The sequence below is a fragment of the Takifugu flavidus genome, chromosome 12, assembly GCF_003711565.1.
Source record: "Takifugu flavidus isolate HTHZ2018 chromosome 12, ASM371156v2, whole genome shotgun sequence".
Taxonomy (NCBI): Eukaryota; Metazoa; Chordata; class Actinopteri; order Tetraodontiformes; family Tetraodontidae; genus Takifugu; species Takifugu flavidus.
The window spans coordinates 15,558,540-15,577,683 of record NC_079531.1 but is presented as its reverse complement, the minus strand read 5'-3'; the positions used below and the strand labels follow the sequence as shown (position 1 = coordinate 15,577,683).

The following is a 19,144-nucleotide window of genomic DNA, read 5'->3' as shown; positions in this document are numbered from 1 at the left end:
CAGTAATGTGTGCGATTCTCCTTAGCTTTGCGTTCATTCAAATATAGTTTTATTAATTTAGAATTTTTTGTCTATTTATGTCACATTTCTGAATTAAGTAGTCATCTCCATTTTCTATGGATTAAGTAAAAACTGAAGAATATATAAAATATTGATTGGATCCTGTTATTACACGTATAAATAGGCGTGTTGTTTATATGTTTAGCGTGTACATTCATCCCAGAATACACATCTTTGCCTGGACTCACAATAAAAGTCGTCGCTTGTTGTTTTTTTCCCCGTCCTTTATTGAATTCATGTCAAACATTTGCATTGACAGGGAGTTTAACGACACGCTTACGAGTGATGAAGGACAGGTTTCACCGAACCTTCTAAAGGTTTATGAAAAAATACCTCATTTATTTCCACAAAGAAGTTATGCGACATAAAAGGATGCTTCATGACTACAAACGACACTTTACTGCAGAGGAAAGAAAAGGCCATCGGTTACACAAAGTGCACTTAACAATAAGCGCTGCCTATATCACACTCTCACCCTGCACCCCTGGAGGACAGGATGGACACTGAGGACGTGAGACACTCCAGTTCAGCCACACGTCTGATGATCAGCAAAGACCTCTGATATGTTGCGTGTGTGTGCAGGGACCTTTTGTGCATCCTGTGTCGCCTTCCTGCTGTTATTTAAGTTAATATCAGTAAAATCAGAGCGGTTTTTCTGGACTGTGCCTATTTTAGCTGTGTGTCAATGATATATCCTCATCCCAGATGCATTTGGGTGCTTAAAATATGTACAGAATTCTCTTTTAATTAGGAGTGGATACATACTGCTGACCCTGTTATGTCCTGTTTCAACAGAAAGTTTACAGGCTTTAATTGCTTCTTAAATCTGACCGATCGCATGATGCTGTGATTGTTGTTGCCTGTGGAACCCCTGCCGTGTCCATCATGTGTTCACATGCACGCGTGAGTGGCTGAGTCAAGACAGACACGCCGAAGACACCAGGACGAGTAAAGGAAAAGAGAATGCCTTTGAAGTGGAGTTGGTCTTTGGAGTTAAGCCTGCAGCGCTCCTCCGATGCCTGACTGCTACAGTATTTCCCAGAGTTTGAGGTGATTCCACCTGACTGAAGGAGCACATCGGAACATCTGTCGCGCACGGGTAATATTATGGGACTCTGTGAGACAACTGAACTGTGTTTGAGACATTCGCTGGGACGCCGCATCCACTTAAAACTGAGAAGACCTTTTGGAAACCTGCATACACATCACTGTGTGGACTGTGTGGCGCCGCTGCGGCGTCCCTCAGATTGATCCTTCAATCAAGTGTGAAATGCTACCTGAAGCATCCCCGCGTGATGACGTCACGCCTGACAGTAAGAGGAGGACGTGTGTTCACTTCATACCATTTGGGCTCATCAACAGCAGGTAGTTCATCAGTTTTTCAATTCCCTAACGAGCGTAGCTAGCCTGCTGTTACGCTAACTCATGATGAGAATCATCTCACTGTCAGGAGAAAAAATAAAGAAAAATGTCCTCAAAACGTGGGTCATCTTTTCATGCGTCGGGAAATGGGGGGATCACGACCTTTTGTTCCTACTGTGTGTGTGTGTGTGTGTGTGTGCGACTGACTTATTCATTATTACCTTTGCTGTACAGGTTGTAAGCCGCTGCTTAATTAAACACATCTATCTTGAACAAAGATCACTGGGGTAGGAATGTCAAGTCCCACTGACATCAACCATGCGGGAGGTGGAAGATGACATCAACATTTCACAAGCAAAAATAACAAATACCGCTTATACGTTAAAATTCTTTTAAAGAGAAAGGTCCCAGAAGGATGCTAGTCGGATTACACAAATATATCTTCCTTTGTTTGTGTTTACTCTCTACTTTTATTTTAAATTATCCTTTAAAAATAAGATTGAGGGTTGTTTTTTTTAGTTTTTTGTTATTGAAGTAGCTACTTGAAAGTATCTATGGATGAGATAAAGTGCCTGATTGTGAGTGATGGCGTTAAAAATGTCAGCATTTCTGACACTTTGCATGTGCTGGTCTGCCAGGTCAGGAGCAGAAGGCGGACTGCAGCTGCTTGAAAGCCGCCTGCCTCTGCTTCTTCTCCACTTCCTGCCTCTTGCGTTCCTCTTTTTCCTCCCGAATCTCAGCTTCAAACTTGCTGCCCTGAGACACCGCCTGCATCTGGAAACATACAACCCCAGTGGGGGGGGGGGGCTGTCAGTCAAACCCAAATCACCAGTAACTCCAACAATCCCCAGTGCAAATGCAAGAAAAATGCACATTTCCAGCTTCTTCTAGAAACCTCTAGAAGCTGGAAAGGTGAGATGATGCAGCAGACTGTGTCTCTCTGGGGCCGCCGATGTGCCAATTACCCAGTTTTACCCTGCTGTGGTATAACGAGCGTATATCACAGCGGTGCCGGGTATTAATCTGTGTGTGAGCAACGACAACAAACTCCTAGTAAGTGTTGCTAACATGATAAATCTTCACAATAAATAAAAGAGCAAATGGAAATGAGGCGCTTTGTAGGTTGGTTTGAGGCTAAACAGCACTTCGACACCGGTCCCAGAGACGACCCCCTCAGGAACGCTAGGGTGAACTATCTGGAGCTAGCACCTTCACCTGTCTCCACCCCAGCTACTCCTGAGAAACACCGACAGTTTTTAGTGGATACAAAATCCACACAAGCCAACGTTGATGTCAAGAAGATAGAAATTTAGAAATATAGCTGGAGTGATTATTGCTTCAGTCTGTAATAATTCAGCCTTCAATGATATCATTTAATACTTTTGCATGTTTCTGGTGAACACATGAAAACACAAGATGGTAAATGTCTCGCAGGTACACTGATACCTTGGCTTCGAAAAAATCTTTGGCCCCCATCACTCCCTCCGTGGAGACGTTGATCTCCGACAGCCTGGCCAGCGCCATCAGCCCGCTCTCCTCCTGCAGCTCCCCCGCCGCCGCTCTCCGGAAAATCAGCAGGAACTACAAGAAAATGCCGTCAGTTCAATCAGTCGGCTCGGAGTCACGTCGCTAACCTGATCAGATCGAAAAAGCTATTAACCTCCTTAACAGTCAGACGTTCCAGCACACTTTATTTTAGCTGCAGACATATTTTTAAGTCTGGCCCAAATTTGTAAAGTGGGTCGAAGCCTTCAAACTTGCTGTTTCATTCTAACTTGTTATAACAGTACATAAGAAATCGGACTTGGGGAAGCAAAGGCCTGGATGTGACGGGGATTAGGATGGTAGCCGGGGGTCAAGACAACTTGCTGAAGTTCAAACCAGCATCAGAACAAGCAGGAAGTGGGTTTAAGTCACGGTGAACGTGGCCAGGCGGGCTGGTCTGAGTAGTTCAGAAACTGCTGATCTACTGGGATTTTCAGGCACAAGCATCTCAAGGGTGTTCAAAGAACGGTCCGAAAACTTAAACAAGGATCCATCCTGGCTGGCATCGATGGCTCAGGCTGCTGGTGGTGTTGTAATGGTGTAGGGCAGGGGTGGGGAACCTCCGGCCTCCGGGCCGTATACGGCCTACGAGACCATTTCTACCGGCCCGCAACACAATAAGATTTTTATATTTTATATGTGCACTTATACAGTGGGACCGTTCGCTAAACTCCGCGAGCTGCAAGTAGCAGCGGTAGCGTATTTTTGCCTTTCGTATCCTGAAATTTCTTTCGTAACGAGGAAATATTTTCCCGTTTTCTGAGATAAAACAGACGGTTATGTTATGTCCGAGTCAAGGTCAGGGTCAGTGAACACAGCATGTGAGGTACGTAGTGGGCTGGACTGATTGACACGGACGAATAATGCCTAGCGAAACACGCTAAACTCTATGAGTTGAAAGGACAGATGAGTTTGGATAAAATTAACGCTCTTCGCCGGAGTTTGGAGGCTCAACAAGCAGCTTTCACACGACCATGTACCGACAGAATATTACGCGTGCAAGTTTTGTGGTGAGTGAATTAATAGCCACGAAGCTGAAACCTCACGCCGAAGGAGAGTTCGTGAACGCGCCTCGTAGCCGCCGCTGAGGCGCTCGCGCCGTACAAAGTAAAATTGTTTCAAAGCGTGAATTTCTTTTCGTGAATAACTATTGAACTAAGACATATATCGTTATGATTCCAGTGGCTAACGGTATGTTTTTATGGTCAAGGAATCTAAATATGTAGTCAAAGTATATGTGGGACTAATATTTATGGTGGAAATCACAATATGCCAGGAATTGTTGCGCTTGGCGGAGGTTTGCGCTCTCCGAGTGCTTTCTAGTTGTTGTTGTTGTTGTTATTGTCTTTATCTTTCTTTCTTTTTCATTTATTTTCTTGATTATCTTGTTGTATTGCAGTTTTTGTGAGTAGAGGCCTCGAACAGGCCCTTACGGGTCTCTTGCCTCAACTCTGCACCTCTTTTTATTTTGTATGATCATGAAAACATATTTTACTTGTCATTTTATTCTATTTATTTGGTGATTTTATATGCATGTGTGCTAAATAAATAATTCAAACTCAAATGCAGCAATCATGAGACTTAGTAACACAGTGGTTATAGACTTTTTTTTTTGTCTTTTTTTTGCATCCCTAGGTATGTGTTCGTAATAGTATGGCCCTCGGAGGACTTTATATAAATTGAAATGGCCCTCGATATGAAAAGGGTTCCCCACCCCTGGTGTGGGGGGTGTGTTCTTGGCACACTTTGGACCTCTTGATACCAGCCGACCTGAGGATTGCTGCTAACCAGCTCCATCCCTTTAGGACCACAGTGGACCAGCTACTGGTGGCTGGTTCAGAATGATGGACCAAATCCTGACCATCTCAAACTGGTTTCAGGAACGTGGCTGTGACTATGCTCCAGTTGTGTCCCCAGGCACCAGATCTCAGTCCAACAGAGCGACCAAACCGTGTTCACCGTCCATGTGTCCGTCCGCACAACCTGTCTCTCACCTCTCTGAAGCTCAGTTTGCCGTCAAAGTCTTCGTCCACCTCTTTGATCATGTTCTTGAGGCCCAGGTGAGTCTGCGGAGCTCCCAGTTTCTCCATCATCAGCTTCAGCTCCATTAGGTCGATGAAGCCGTCTCTACCAGTGTCATACCTAAAGAAAACGAATGATTTCAGACTTCAGTGTGGACGTTTGCTGCTGTTTCTCATTCCTGACTGAAGAAAAGATTTGGGATTTTTTTGGTGGCCTTGGGTCATTTCAGGAGATCTTAGAGGCCGTCCTGCTGAACTAAAAGGTGTCAGTTGTGCCTTAAAGTAAATGATCATTTTACTATTACCGCGTCTCTCGGCTGTTGTTCACACATGAGCCTCATTAAATGGGTCAATCATTTCGGGCTTTTCCTCTTGCCAGATGGTTCTGGCCACTGTCTGCAGCTAATTAGCAAGTTTAACATCCATAAATCAGTTCTGATCTCTGCACATTAAGTCCAACCATTTGCTGCCAGTTATTACATTATGTCCAATTGGCTCCAGACTAATTTGGCCAAGTCTTTTTGTTGAGGACAGCCCATAATGATTTCACCTTTTGGACCATAATTCATTCCTTATTTCTCATGAAAATAATTGGGCGTGTTGTGAGTAGAAAAAAACAAGAAAGAATCTGAATCTGGAACACTGTTAAAACTGTGGGACAATCGTCATTTGTCTCAGAGCCAAATCCTTTCAGCAGACGAAAACAAGGTCAGAGCGAGTTGGATGGCCCCTGGAATGTGGTGTGTGTGAAAAGGATCAGTGAAGCAAAAGAACCCAACATCTGAGGTTGCTAAACCTCGCGCGGGACACATTTAGAGGCCGCGAACCACGTTGTCTTGCAATAACGAGGACGGGTTAGGGAACATCAGTGTCACAACACCTCAGATCAGTAGATATCAGCCAACGAAGGGGGAAAAACAAGACAAGCCTTTTTATATCTAAGGCTTCCACCTGTGGGTGCGTCAGAAAAACTCGCAACTTAAGACAGTTATCAAGAAAAGGATATCCAAATCGTCAATAGTTCTCAATAAAACTCATCACAAACGGTGCATTTATGCCTCAAGAGACAGTCAAAAATCCTGATGTTTGGTGTAACTGAGCTGGGCAATTTCAAAACCATCACGTTGCATTTTGATTGACAGGCCAAAGTTCCCCTGGTGAACGTCGTGGAACTTTACAGAACTTTACTGAATTACCAGGACTTGTCAAAGAGACGACAAAAGGGCCGTTGTAAAAGAATAATAAACTGTTAGTCCATTGTGTGTTAACCCGTGCCCATTTACGTTTTTTTCCCCCGTGTTAGCGGTTAGGCCTAGCCAAGTTAGCCGCTACCTGAGCTCGGAAGAAGGTAAAAGTAGACTGCGCTTTACTTATCCGGGCACAATTATACAAAGCTGGACACTACTGGCGTCACACCAACACGTTAGCGTTATGAAGCCGTGACATTAACTGGTGTTATTACACTACTCTAACTGGTGTTATTACACTACTCGCAAACTCAGGCCGAATCCAACAAAACGTTGGCCACATTGTCCTACGATCAAATTTAAAATAGAGTCCTCAGGTAGGGTTTGGCATTTGCGCTGTTCCTTGTGCATAAGATTCTCAGCAATCTGTATTTTTAAGCCTTGTTGATTTACGGGTGCCCTCCACATGTGGAGCTGCTCGTTAGTGGGCTGGAGTCCTTTCTGCCTCATTTAAATATGGCGTGCTGCGCAGAACGCGCCATTTATGACCGCCACAGTGTGACACATCAAACGCGGCGTTCAGGCCAAACAGCCGAGAATCAAAAACAAGCAGAAACGTTGATGTGTTTCACTCTATCAGTTAAACTGAACTCCAATTCCAGGGTTCACTTCTTCCTTTTGTGCACGTTGAAGCACTTTTCCAGAACAAGCTTGAGATGCTGCTGCAGGACGGCCAGCATCTCCTTTTGAAGCGGCTTCTTTAAGAGAAAAAAAATTGGAATTCCCCAGCGAAAGATGAGTTTACAGCTGTTTGAGGGAGACTTTCCACGAGATAAATGAGATATTAGAGGCCGTGATGGATGAAAATAATTTCAATCGATTTTAACCAACTAATCAGTTGTTCTCGGACGTTTTTTTACTGTTAGTAATGATGAAGGCTGTCCAACAGTCATGGTACTTTCCGTGAAATCATGCAGTTAAATATGTAATATTGTTTTTGTATTTTACCACGGGGAGGACGCGACCCGACAACCTGCGCGTCTCATTGGCGCACACTGGCACCCTGAGCCGAACCCGGCCAATCACCAGCCCTCGATCGAACCCATTCCATTAGGTGATGGCTGGACCAGCGCAGCCTGCCAGTTTAGGCCTGTTCAACCCTGGTCACGACACACGCATGCAGTCCAGATAAGAGCTCACACTCGTGGTGGAGGGCCTGCGTGGATCAGACTGACAGCCGGCGCCATCATGTCAGCAGCAGCTCTCTAATCTCCGGGCTCCCGAGCCCAATCCCCGCGGCTGCGAGTCAACACGGCTCACCTCTTAAACATCGCCTCCATGTCCTTAATCTGCTTACGGGAGAATTCCTTGAACTCCGTGTAAGGGTTGAAGACGCGGTTGAGCCGCGGCGCGGCGTTGCCCTCGTTGATGTCAAGTCTGCGGGTCAGTTTGGCTGACAGCTCCGAGGTCGAGTCGCCACATCCTTCGGGTGCGGGCGGTTTGGGCCGGACTGGACTCGATCCAGGCTCCGGCTTCGTCTCATCCTGCTGCGAGGCGTCCATCCGCGACTGCAGCTTCCTCACAAGCTCATCAGATGCCATGACGGAGATGCGACAACGCTCACTGAGCTAGTTTGAGAGGGGGGGACGCGTTTGTAGTACCACTGTCAAGCTGCCCCTCGCGAGGGCAGCCGCGCTTCCGGTGGCCTTTCAAAGTAGAAGAGCGTGTACGCCGAAAAATAAAATCAATTCGCGTTATAATTGGTTTTAATTTGCGATAACAAGAATAGAAAGGCTGTTTCACACTTGCCACGGATACGACCACGACCAATAAGTGCCTATAGCAAGGATATCCGTTCACCCCGACGGTTGTTAAAATGGATTTATCAATGCGGGTTAGCGAGTTCCAGCTTGATGTTCATGCCAAGGCAGAGCTGGAATGGCTTCAGGGGCAGTGATCCCTTTTTGTCTTCCCATCATGAGAAAAGTCCCGTCCCAGGGGTTGAGCCTGCGGGGTGTCCACATGAATTGCTCGTTCACTGAGACTCTGTTGCACAGAGACAGCCTTCCCAGTTCCATCCACAATGATGCAGACAGCTTTTATGGCAACAGATACATTAGACTGAGTTGAGGTTTCCTCGGTTTTGAATGAAAACATCAGTTTCGGTGCAACTTGTGATCGAGTCCATAAGTTGCTGATGAGGCGACAGACATTTTCCAGCCCCTCTGTAAAGCAGGAACACATTAATTAATCACTGTGATAGCAGACCCAACGGACATACATAGACTGTCCTGCTTAGATGCAGTAAGCAATTATATTTTGGAGAAGCATGTGATCAATTAGTCAATTAATCAATTAAATGTAAAGAACCTAGAAGATAATGACGGGCGGAAGAAAGTGACCAACAGCACGCATTTGCTAGTTCCTTCTTTCCGATCGATCCCCAGCCTACCAAAATAGGCAAATGTATAAAATGAAGTACCGTTATTTAAATTTTAAAACGTACTCCGACGAGGTCACGTCTAAGAATGACAGCTGTATCCTCAGGTCGTTTTCTGCTTATATAGGCGCTCTCAAGACTACGGCTCTGTAATTGGTTAGCAGCTGACCAATAGGAATAACGCCTCCTGTATCACAGCCAATCAGAGCAGAGCGAAGGCGGGACATCGCGGAAACCTACAGGATAGTAAAATTGAGTAGTGGAACACGGAACATAACGTACTGTATGTCTTCGGGGTTAAGAAGCTGGTTTAGCAAGTGTCATGAGAAGCTTTTGGATACAGGATCGGGAGTAAATGAACAGGTGCAGACCAGAAGAGCAAACGGGACCGAAGCATTCTGGTGTGTAACTGGCTATATTTCCCTTATACGTTAGCAGCGGTCCTGCAGCTCTGGTTCCGAAGGGTCACACTCGAGAAAGACACCGACCTTTGGGACTCCAGACAGCAGGCTGGTGTTCCCTGACCAGGGCGGGTTTTCTGTAGGTGACACGACGTCCACTTTAGTTCCCGTTAGTTTTTAAATCGATGAAATGTGGTGACGTCACGTGACTGTCATGGAATTTCGAATTTGATTGAAGCGCAACTGTTAAAATCGGGGGGTCACTTATAAATACGTGTGTAGGGCCAGGATCAAAAATCAGGGGAGTTAATTCTGCTGCATGGTGTTATTAACATGCAGAAATGACATAGATGCTGTTCAAGTGCTGTCATCTCCCAGCACAGTGATGGAATTTGCTCTGTTATTAATTATTCTGTCAGTTTCTACAGTTTTACCACTGTATATTCTGTATTGTTGACTATTCTTGCAAGCTATTCCAACCTTTATCCATCACTACTTAATCGCTGAGTCTCAGAAATGTCACCAAAGTCAAACAACATTATGATTTGCCTCAGATTTCCGCTTCTATTTGGAATGTCAGTCGTTGCCCGTAAACATCTAAAGGGAATTCTTTGGTTTATTTCTGTCTGATTTGATTCTTCTTTCGATTGTTTGACTTCTGTGAGCAGAGAGCGTCCTGATAGAAGGAGGCAGCGCAAGAGAAGGATGAGCTGCGTGCACAGGTTGGTTGACATCTGCATTTATGGCCACGGACACATTTAGTGATTGGGAGAATAAGCTGGATGTGCTCTATCAAATGAACAACCTGTAACACTGCTACTCGCAGTAATAACAACAAACAACAACAACAACAAACCTCTGTCAACATAACAAATGTCCACTCTTCCAGCCCAGTTTAATCCCAAAGGAAATGTGTGTAAAGGTGGTGATAGAGGAGGGAAGAGGGGAGGTTTTTAAATCAGCCCCAGTCTGTACAAGAGTCTCACATTTGGATCATAGCATTTAGCTTTGTAACGCTAGGCTACATTTCCACTGCGAGTCATTAAGAACCAGTAGGTCTTAAACATTTAAGCTCTGAAAACCAATATCTTATTGTGTGCAAAGAGCAACAGGGTGGGTCCTTCAGCTGGCCTCCTTTATTTTAAATGCCCTGGAGATTTGTCCATGTTGTACCTGCACCAACATGTAAATGTCACGACATACTAGAGGCAGAATGAGGTCCTGCTGGAATGTTGCCGTGGGAATGGGAGTAACCTTTCTTCCTTTTTCTACGGGAATGATTCTCACAGGCTACGAAGGCTGAGCAAACGTGTGTTTCCTCTTTCCTAGACAGCTGAGTCAGCTTTGTGGAGTATGGAGATGGAAGAGACTGCCTTCAGCCACCACCTTTCCCTGCAGCACCTTTTGCTCCGCCTCCTCGGAACCAAGTAGGAAATGATTTGGACTTTCTGGAGGGAGAAGATGTTAAAAGGCGTTTAAATCAATCCTCTCTTTGCCTTTTAGCCGATCCCATAGAGATCCACAAAAGGAAGCTCTTCTTGTGGTTCAGCCATCTTCCCCGAGAAGAGAAGCAGTTTGGCGGTTACTTCAGCCCCGACACCATGCACGTGGACCCGCTGATCGTGGAAAGGAAGGCCGCGGAGCGGGTCGGCCTTCTGGGCTCCCCTTTCCGAACCCGCGACCTCTCCAGCTCTTCCGTGACCGTAGAGCAGCTGTTTGAGCCCGCTGACAGGAGCGTGGGTCGCGGCGTCAACGTGCTGCTTTACGGCGCCGTCGGAACGGGGAAAAGCACGGTCTTTCGGAAACTGGTGCTGGACTGGTGTCGCGGGACCTCGCTGAACCACTTCAAGCTGCTGATTCCGTTTTCTTGTGAAGACCTCAGCCAGATGACAAAGTAAGATACCGTTCAGTTATTGACTTTTTCCTTGATGTGTGGACTTTTACGCCACGTTGCAGCTCCACAACCAGCCAGGATCTATTCAGAACCCCCTCCTAGATCAGGGCTGTGGTCCTCTAGTATTTATTCTATAAAATCTACAATGTATGGCGTGAAACTCATCCGGCGTTTATTGAATTCCCTATAGGGCGGCTTCCTTGAGGGACCTCGTGAGTAGGAAGTACCTGCATTTGAGAAAGCACCCGATTCTGAGCGGGGAGGGGAACCAGGCCGAAGACGTGCTTTTCCTCTTCAACGGAATGGAGAAGATCAATTTGGATTTTCGGATCGGAGCCACTGAACTTTGCAGCGATCCTAACGAGGCTCTGCCCCCGACTGTAGTGGTAGTGAACCTGCTGAGGAAATACCTGCTGCCGGAGGTGGGACGCCCAAGCCTGTGGAGATAAATCAGAGTGTTTGCTCATTTGGCGCCTTCATCCCTTCCTTTTCTGTGTCCGCCAGGCCAGCATCTTGGTGACCACGAGGCTCTCCGCCGTGGATCGCGTTCCCCAGAGGTACGTGAGTCGCTATGCGCAGATTTGCGGCTTCATGGATCCGGACCGCCAGCGGGCGTACTTCACCAAGCGTCTCCTGCAGGACACCGTGGGAACCTCACGTAAACAGGAGGCTGAAGCTCTGATAGAGCTGCTCTACCTGAACCTCCAGAGGGAGAGCCAGCTGGCCGCCGCCTGCTTCCTGCCATCATACTGCTGGCTCACATGTGCCACTCTGCATTGCCTCCATTTCACAGACGCCGCGTCTCCGACCCGCACGCTGACTAGCATCTACACCAGTTTCCTCAGACTGAATTTCGGCGGCGAGGTGCTGGGCTCCGGCACGGGAACCACCGTGCCCATTCAGGAGCACCACAGTTCTTTGATGCTGTACGTCGTCCGCACCCTCGGCAAACTGGCGTTTGACGGCGTGGCCGACAAACGCACCTCGTTCTCGGAAGCGGAACTGGAGCAGTGGGTGGGCGGGAAGACCAAGACGGACGAGGAGCTGCGTCAGCTGGCCATGTTCCGGACCGACGTCTTGGATTTCTTCCTGGCTCCCTGCGTAGAACATGGCAAACGTTTGTCGGAAGAGCCCGGTGGGAACGAGGAGAAGCGGTACGTGTTTGCTGTCCACGGGATGCAGGAGTATCTGGCGGCGCTCTACGTGGTTTTAGGAGAGAACAAGTCGGTTTTGGAGAAGCTGACCAAGCAAGTGTCTGTGGTCATCGGCCAGGCGAGCGAGGACGTCAGCGCCCTGGTCAACATCCTGTCCAAGTTCATCCCGCTGCGCGTGTTTGCGGTTTTTAACCTCCTCAAGCTTTTCCCCAACCTCTACGAGAAATTCAGCCGCCGTAACAGAAGCACCATCGCCCGAACCTTGGTGGCGGAGATGTTCCGGAGCGAAGACAGCTACAACGAGGACGTGCTGGATCAGATGGAGCAAAGCCTCCTGGGAGTCCATGGGCCAAAGCCTAAACAGTACAGCGAAGGTCCACCCTTTGAGCTTTATCCCATCTTTATGGGAGGGCTGTTGCATTACGGCAACCGCGTCCTTCTGCAGCAGCTTGGCTGTGAGATCCAGAGCCTGACTGTGTCGCAGATTACAGGCGTCCTGAGGAAGTATCTGGTCAGAGGTAACGGACCCGCGGCAGCACGTCCTGTAGTGCCGTCAAACATCAATTGCTATACACCAACACTGTTGAAAAAGTGCCTGCTAACGTTGTGAAATAGCGCTGCGACAGTTTAATCTTCAGTCATTTCCATTCCTTTCATGTTATTGTGCAGTAATGCAGAGCAGGAAAGACTGTAATGAACCTAATATCATAATATAGAGATCATGTGATATTTACATATAAATACCCATAATATGGGGCCTCCAGCTCTGCCTCTGTTCCTGAGAATGACCAGCTTTCCAGTGTTAGCCTGCGCAGCAACGAGCAAAACATTTTATATGCTTTCATTTTCTTTTTTTCATTCACCTTTAGAGCTCAGCAAGCCACAGCCACCAGAAGAGCTGATGGATCTGCTGGTTCTGCTGTACGAGTTTCAGAACCCCAGACTGACTGCAGAGGTTCTGGCCTCGATCCGAAGCATCCGTCTCACCAACATCCGTATGACGGCGCTCAAATGCTTCATACTGAGTTCTGTTCTGTCATGCGCCCCTTCAAGGTGCACGGAAGCTCTATAAGACAAATAAAAAAGCTTAAAAACAGCAACATATTACTGTTATTATATAAACTGTTGATTTCATATCTCTAAGCCCATTGTTGTATTTGCTGTTCTTTGTAGTTATCTCCTGGAAGAGCTCAACCTGTCCTCCTGCCTCCTCACCCAGGACTTGCTCCAGATGCTGGGGCCAGCTTTCAGGCACACACGGAGTCTAAAGTGAGACAACTTCCTTATCCAGTGCTTTTGGTTTGCAGTGAAGATGCCTCTCATGATGTGCCTAACCCTAATTACGTGGAAAAGTTTTTTATTCTTTTAAGGAACGAGTTTACGGTTGATTTCCGAATGCATCTTGGCAGCATCGCGCTCGTGTTCAGAGCTGCGAAATCCTCTCGTCTCTATATTTGCCAGGCCTTCAACGTGAAGATATGGTGTCACCTGGCTGTAAGAGAGGCTGAAAAAGTCTAATAGTTCAGTAAAAGAGACAAAAAAGGCATCATGGATGTACTAAAAAGGCATTAAATTGAATGAATCTGCATTTTCTTCAGCTGAATGCGACCAGTGCACGTCTGGCATGTGTTGTCAACGTTGTGAGTGTCCTGTGTGCCCGTCTTTGTCGTCCCCAGCCTGCAGTTTAACAACCTGGGTCCTGAGTCCTGCATCGTTCTCAGAGATTTGCTGCTAGACCCCAACAGTTCTGTTAGATCGCTACAGTAAGGCTGATTTCTGATTTCTAAGAGGAGTTTACTGTTAAAATATGACAACCTTCAGAAAATTCTTATTATTATTGGCCGAGATTTAAGGTTCACTGTTGTTTTGGGGTGTTTAGTGAATTTTCTATTATTCATAAATAGGACAGATGTGCAGCTAACATCCTTTTTCGGCATGCAGGATGACCTCAATCGCTTTACATTAATACAGAATAATGTATAGGTTCCATAATCCACCAAAAGCTGTGACCAATTTCTCTGCATACACCAGCTCACCAGCTTAGTGCATAAACTGCAAAATTTAAAAAAAGCATCAGGATGTGATTCAAATCACAAATAAATCCTGTTAATAAGATTCCTTTTGACTGTTAGCGTTAGCTTGGGAAACGCCTGATTGTTGTTTTCATTTGTGGTGCAGGCTGTGTGACAACCCTCTGCAGGAGTCTGGACTCCTCACCCTGTTGGAGGCGCTGCCAGAGAACCAAACTCTCATGCACCTGTCCCTTATGCACACTGGGCTCGGGGACCAGGGGGCGCTAGAGCTGGCTCAGAAGCTCCAGCACCACCCACTGCAGGAGCTCAATGTGGCCTATAACAACATCGGAGACAATGCTGCTCTGGCTCTGGTGGACGCCTGCAGGGAGCATCCCACTATTCACACTGTGCAGTAAGCAGCTCGTCACCGAACCCACGCGTTCCACGCCTACAGAACCACCTGTCAATCGATCGGACGCTTTTTTTTCTGCTTGTGTCTCTGTAGCTTGTATTTGAACCCACTCAGCGTTGTAGGGAAGCAGTCCCTGTATGTCCGAGGTGTTGCCATGAGCCCCAGCGACAGGCAGGTCAAGGTCCTGGCTTCTGTCACCGAAGGCTCAGACATCTCAGAGAACTGGCACCCCATCCTCAGTGTGATCCGGGAGAACGCGTCCTCCTGGGACCGCAGCCGGGTCACGCAGCAGCTGAAGGTATGCGGCTTCATCTGGCTTAATATTTCCAGTGCAGTATTGCCATTTTCCTACAGTATTTAAAGCAGGCCTGGACGTCTACTATGTTGCCATCAGTCTCTTTGAGTCCAACAGCATTTGTTTAGTTTAAATGATGTTCTGGTGTGGCTGCTCCAGGTCCTGTTGGTCAGTGAAGGACTGAGGGAGGAGGGGGGACGCAGTCCCGAATAGAAACAATGCTAATATCAGTTCACAAAATGTTCCGAACCCCCAGGTTCTTCTTTGGTTTCCGTCAGGGCTGAAAAGTTTGATGATGCGGATGAGGAAAATCCTCCAATTGCGGATCTTTTTGAAGTTGCCCACGCGCTTTGTTCATCTCTCCGCCATTTGTTGTCATCAGGCCTTCCTCAGGGATCTGGAGTGGGGACGCCAGCAGCAGCCGAGCTTCTGGAAGAGGCTGCACTTCCGCAGGGTGGAGATGGGGGTTCGAAAGACTCTGCAAATCCTTGAGAAAGACTGTCCGCCTCCGTCCGCGTGACAAGTGAAAACAGGAAGTTGTAGGGCTTCAGGCACCGCTCAGAAAGAAACCGCTCATTTAAAATATGCTGCTGCTGCCCATAAAAGCAAGAACCAGCCTTCTTCCACCTCATCCACAGTGAGGATGAGGTGACATATGTCAGAAATGAAAGAAAACCTCAATAAATGCTGTAAAAATTGGTGCTGGGAAAGCTAAAATGCTGAATCCATTTGCATCCATTATATATTTTAGATACTAATTTCTTTTAAAGTATTTCCGTCAGGCTGTTGTGTCATGCGCAGGGTCGCACTGATGACAGCCAACACGGGGGGGGGGGCATCCAAACACAGTAACAGCAAATGTCATCTCGTGCTCTCATTTCACGGCACCATCATGTTTTCCGAAGAGATTCGCATGATCCGTATCTGTCCTGAAGAGGTCGGCCTCTGCTTGGTCACAGCCTTTCATGAAATATTGATGCCTTCTAAACTGTTTTCCCACTGCTGAAAGTCATTTCAAAGGATGCACAGATGGAAAACTGGTTTAAATACTTGAACAGGGGATAATTAAGACTGGATCCGAGTGCAGACCGTCGCTTGTTTTGCTGCAAACAGCTTCCATCCTGTCTGAAGACACACCTGTGTTTTAACAATGCTAAAACTGGCCGGTGCTCAAAACAACATGTTGCATATGATGAAATGCCACGACTGATGCAATCAATAAATCCATTTCAACCAAGTATCCGTGGTTTTTCTCTCAGTCTGTTGTTCCCTCTAGCTTTCTCTCTCCCCGTGTCTGTCTCTGGTGTCTGGTTACAACCTCCACTGACCCTCTCTGGCTTTTCAGGCTTGATTGGCTGTAAATTAGCATCATGCTATGAATCCTGGCGAGGAAGGAGGAGTGAGAGTCATTGACTTCTGCTTCAGCTCAACTGCTCATGGGGGAAGAAACCCTTGTTGGGGCTGAGGGTGAGGAGACCGGTGATGGCCAAAAGAGGTAAAAGCTGAAGTCCTCTCCTGCAGAAATCGATTCGCAGCAGCAGAAGAAGGAATTCAGACTTCAGTCCAGGTGAGTTCAAGGTCTCAGGCTTGCGTCTATGTCAACTTTTTCCTCTTGTGACAATTTTCTGCCTTTTTTCTTGTATATTTCCTTTTCTGGAAGGCTTTAGGAATCACCTGAAAGATCCAAAATACAATTATTTGGGTCATGTGTGTGTGTGAGGTGAGTGAAGTGCCCTCACCTCGTCCGTGTTAGCAGAAACAGTCCTCAGCTCCCTTGAATCATCCTTTAGACGTTCATTTGAAACATCCTCCACGCTCCAAAGAGACATTTTAGATTCTGTTTGTGGAACATCTCTGTCACACCAATGAGACTGATGTTACTGGAAATGGAATCTAGCTAAAATTGGTCTTTCAGAATAAGAAGACAGATTATTTTAAAGGTTCTGGATGCATCAGGAGATGTTACGGAGATGCTACTGAAGTGAAGGTACCCAGGGTTGACATATACAATGTCAAATGTCCCTCACTGCTGTTCTGTTGGGGTGTCAACCTCTTTCTCCCCTGTCGTTCCTCTTTTTTTTTGCATGTTGTTCACATTCTGCCTTTAACACAAACGCACAACCTGAGAGGAACACGACCTTTGTTCCAGACTGCTGCCCCTGTGGTTGGGGTAATTAGCTCCTGAAAGATTTATGGCCTGTGTGTATTTGTGGCGTGAGAGAGAGCGATGCCGCTTCTATGTCAAGTCATACGTGTGGCTTTCACACAATTTATCTAGTTGTGGTTTTAATTAATCAATACATGGTCCAATTTGATGTAACTTTAGAGCGTTAAACAGATCAGCCCTACAATCACCTGAGTAGCTCTTCCCTAATGATTAGAACTTTTTGAAATTCCAAATATTGACCACAGCCGGTTAAACCATCTGAAATGACCACTGGTGGAACCTGAAACGGGTGTGAGACATCAGCAAAGACCTCCAGAGGGCAGGAGTGAAGGTGTCACAATCACCACTCATTAGCAAGAAGAACAGGATATCCAGGCCGGAGTGACCAAAAAGTTCCGAGATGAGCCTCGAAAATTCTAAAATGAGGTTTTATGGCTTGACAGGCAACAACTATCCTTCGCAGATGTGATGGAAAGACTAAAGTATGGTAAAGGAAAAGATCTGCTCACGATCCCAAACATGAAAGCTCCTCTGAAAGCCTGAAGGTTGTGTCATGGCTTCCAAGCTTCATTAATGACGCAACGCATGGCGATTACAGAAACACGACAGAAAGGTGCAACACCTGAAATGGGAGCTCCAAAACAGACAACACAGGCCGAAGGCGTTGAACTGGACCAGGCAATCTCCAACTCAAACTATAGAGCATGAAATTTAGCTTCTGAAGGAAGTAACCACCAAAACAAAACTGCAGGAAAAGCATCAGCAAAGAAGAACGCGATCACCAGGGGGGCCTGAAGGGGGCAGCATTGCGCTGTAGGGGTGTTTTCCAGCAGCTGGGACAGAGAGGCCGGTGGGGGATGAGTGAAATACTGAGATAGGCTTCATGAGAACCTGGTCCAGAGTGCTCAGGACCACAGGCTGGACCTACCATCAACACACCGTAGCCCTGCCCTTAGGAATAAATCATGTTTTTTATTCTATTTTCTTCTGTGGTTCTGTCATTTTGTAATTCATTGGAGAAATTTGACTTTTTTCCCCCCAGATTTTGTTGTACAAGTAACTGGAACTGATTTTGTAACACCCAAACAAAGCTGAACCATGAGTGACTGAATCATGCACCAAGTAGCATATTATATATTTTATAGATACCTCAAATGGCTGTTTGAGGGCTCAGACTGGCAGTAGGGTACAGATAACTCCAGACAAACACGCAGGCAGACGGGTGCATGAAAGTAGACACACAATGTGCTGCCAAATTCTTTTCTTTTATTTTTAGGGTGTTTCTGTTGCACCACTTTAAATTCCACACTCTGGTGGAGCGCTGGTATTCTGTTGTCCATTAATTGAGCAGCTTTCTAATTTACTAGATAACTACTGTGTGTGTGTGTGTGTGTGTGTGTGTGTGTGTGTGTGTGTGTGTGTGTGTGTGTGTGTGTGTGCGTGTGTGTGTGTGTGTGTGTGTGTGTGTGTGTGTCGTTCTAAGGTTTCTGCAGGGGTTAACGTCGGGGCATAAGGACCAAGAAGAGAACATGGTCATTTTACAGCAGGTAAACAGACACAAACACACACACACACAATAAAAAATCTGAATAATTGATCACATAAACCAGGTTAGATCCTCGGTTATTTGTTCCAACCTACTTGGTCCAACTCACTAGCTGTAATATCAACCCATCGCAACCCAATGTAAACTGAAGTCTTAAAATAAAATGTTAAGAAGTTGTGTGTGTGTGTGTGTGTGTGTGTTTGTGTGTGTGTGTGTGTGTGTGCGTGTGTGTGTGTACTTTCGGCCTTGTTAAACATGTCGGCCTTCTGATCAAGTAATCAGCTCTGACAGCTTTACCCTGCTGTAGAGGCCCAAATGGGAACAAACCAATAAAGCATGCACACACACGTGCACACACACACACACACGCTGTGGATGTAGATGTTACCCTCATTACACATCATCCGCCGGCCTCATCAGATGGTGTGGGACCTACTCTTCGGACAAACGAAATCTTTTTTTTAAACCGTTGATTTAACACAATGTAACAAGGGAAAAACATTTCTACTGAACCTTTTTAGGTAGTTTGAATTGGATGAGTCCAGATTTTCCACAACATTCTCTTTTTATTTCGGTTTATACCACCAACTTTTCAGTTTTCATAGCTCAATAAGAGCTAATTAACATAAAAGCAGGACATTTCCT

At 46.4% G+C, this 19,144-nt stretch overlaps 2 protein-coding genes across 2 annotated transcripts; one reads left to right on the top strand and one right to left on the bottom strand.

The window, feature by feature from the left end:
- Positions 1-263: 263 nt before the first annotated feature.
- On the bottom strand, positions 264-7,858 carry efhd1 (EF-hand domain family, member D1). Its single transcript, XM_057050612.1, has 4 exons — positions 7,496-7,858; positions 4,962-5,109; positions 2,869-3,003; positions 264-2,196 (listed from the first exon to the last, which is right to left on the bottom strand). The coding sequence occupies exons 1-4, from the start codon at positions 7,774-7,776 to the stop codon at positions 2,062-2,064; spliced, it is 699 nt and encodes a 232-aa protein (XP_056906592.1). The 5' UTR covers positions 7,777-7,858; the 3' UTR covers positions 264-2,061.
- Positions 7,859-8,830: 972 nt separating this feature from the next.
- nlrx1 (NLR family member X1) lies at positions 8,831-16,024 on the top strand. Its single transcript, XM_057050605.1, has 12 exons — positions 8,831-9,016; positions 9,685-9,738; positions 10,346-10,443; positions 10,520-10,910; positions 11,101-11,332; positions 11,415-12,582; positions 12,934-13,117; positions 13,238-13,333; positions 13,741-13,827; positions 14,243-14,491; positions 14,585-14,789; positions 15,169-16,024. Exons 2-12 carry the CDS (start codon positions 9,722-9,724, stop codon positions 15,304-15,306), a joined length of 2,865 nt encoding a protein of 954 aa, XP_056906585.1. The 5' UTR covers positions 8,831-9,016; positions 9,685-9,721; the 3' UTR covers positions 15,307-16,024.
- Positions 16,025-19,144: the final 3,120 nt, after the last annotated feature.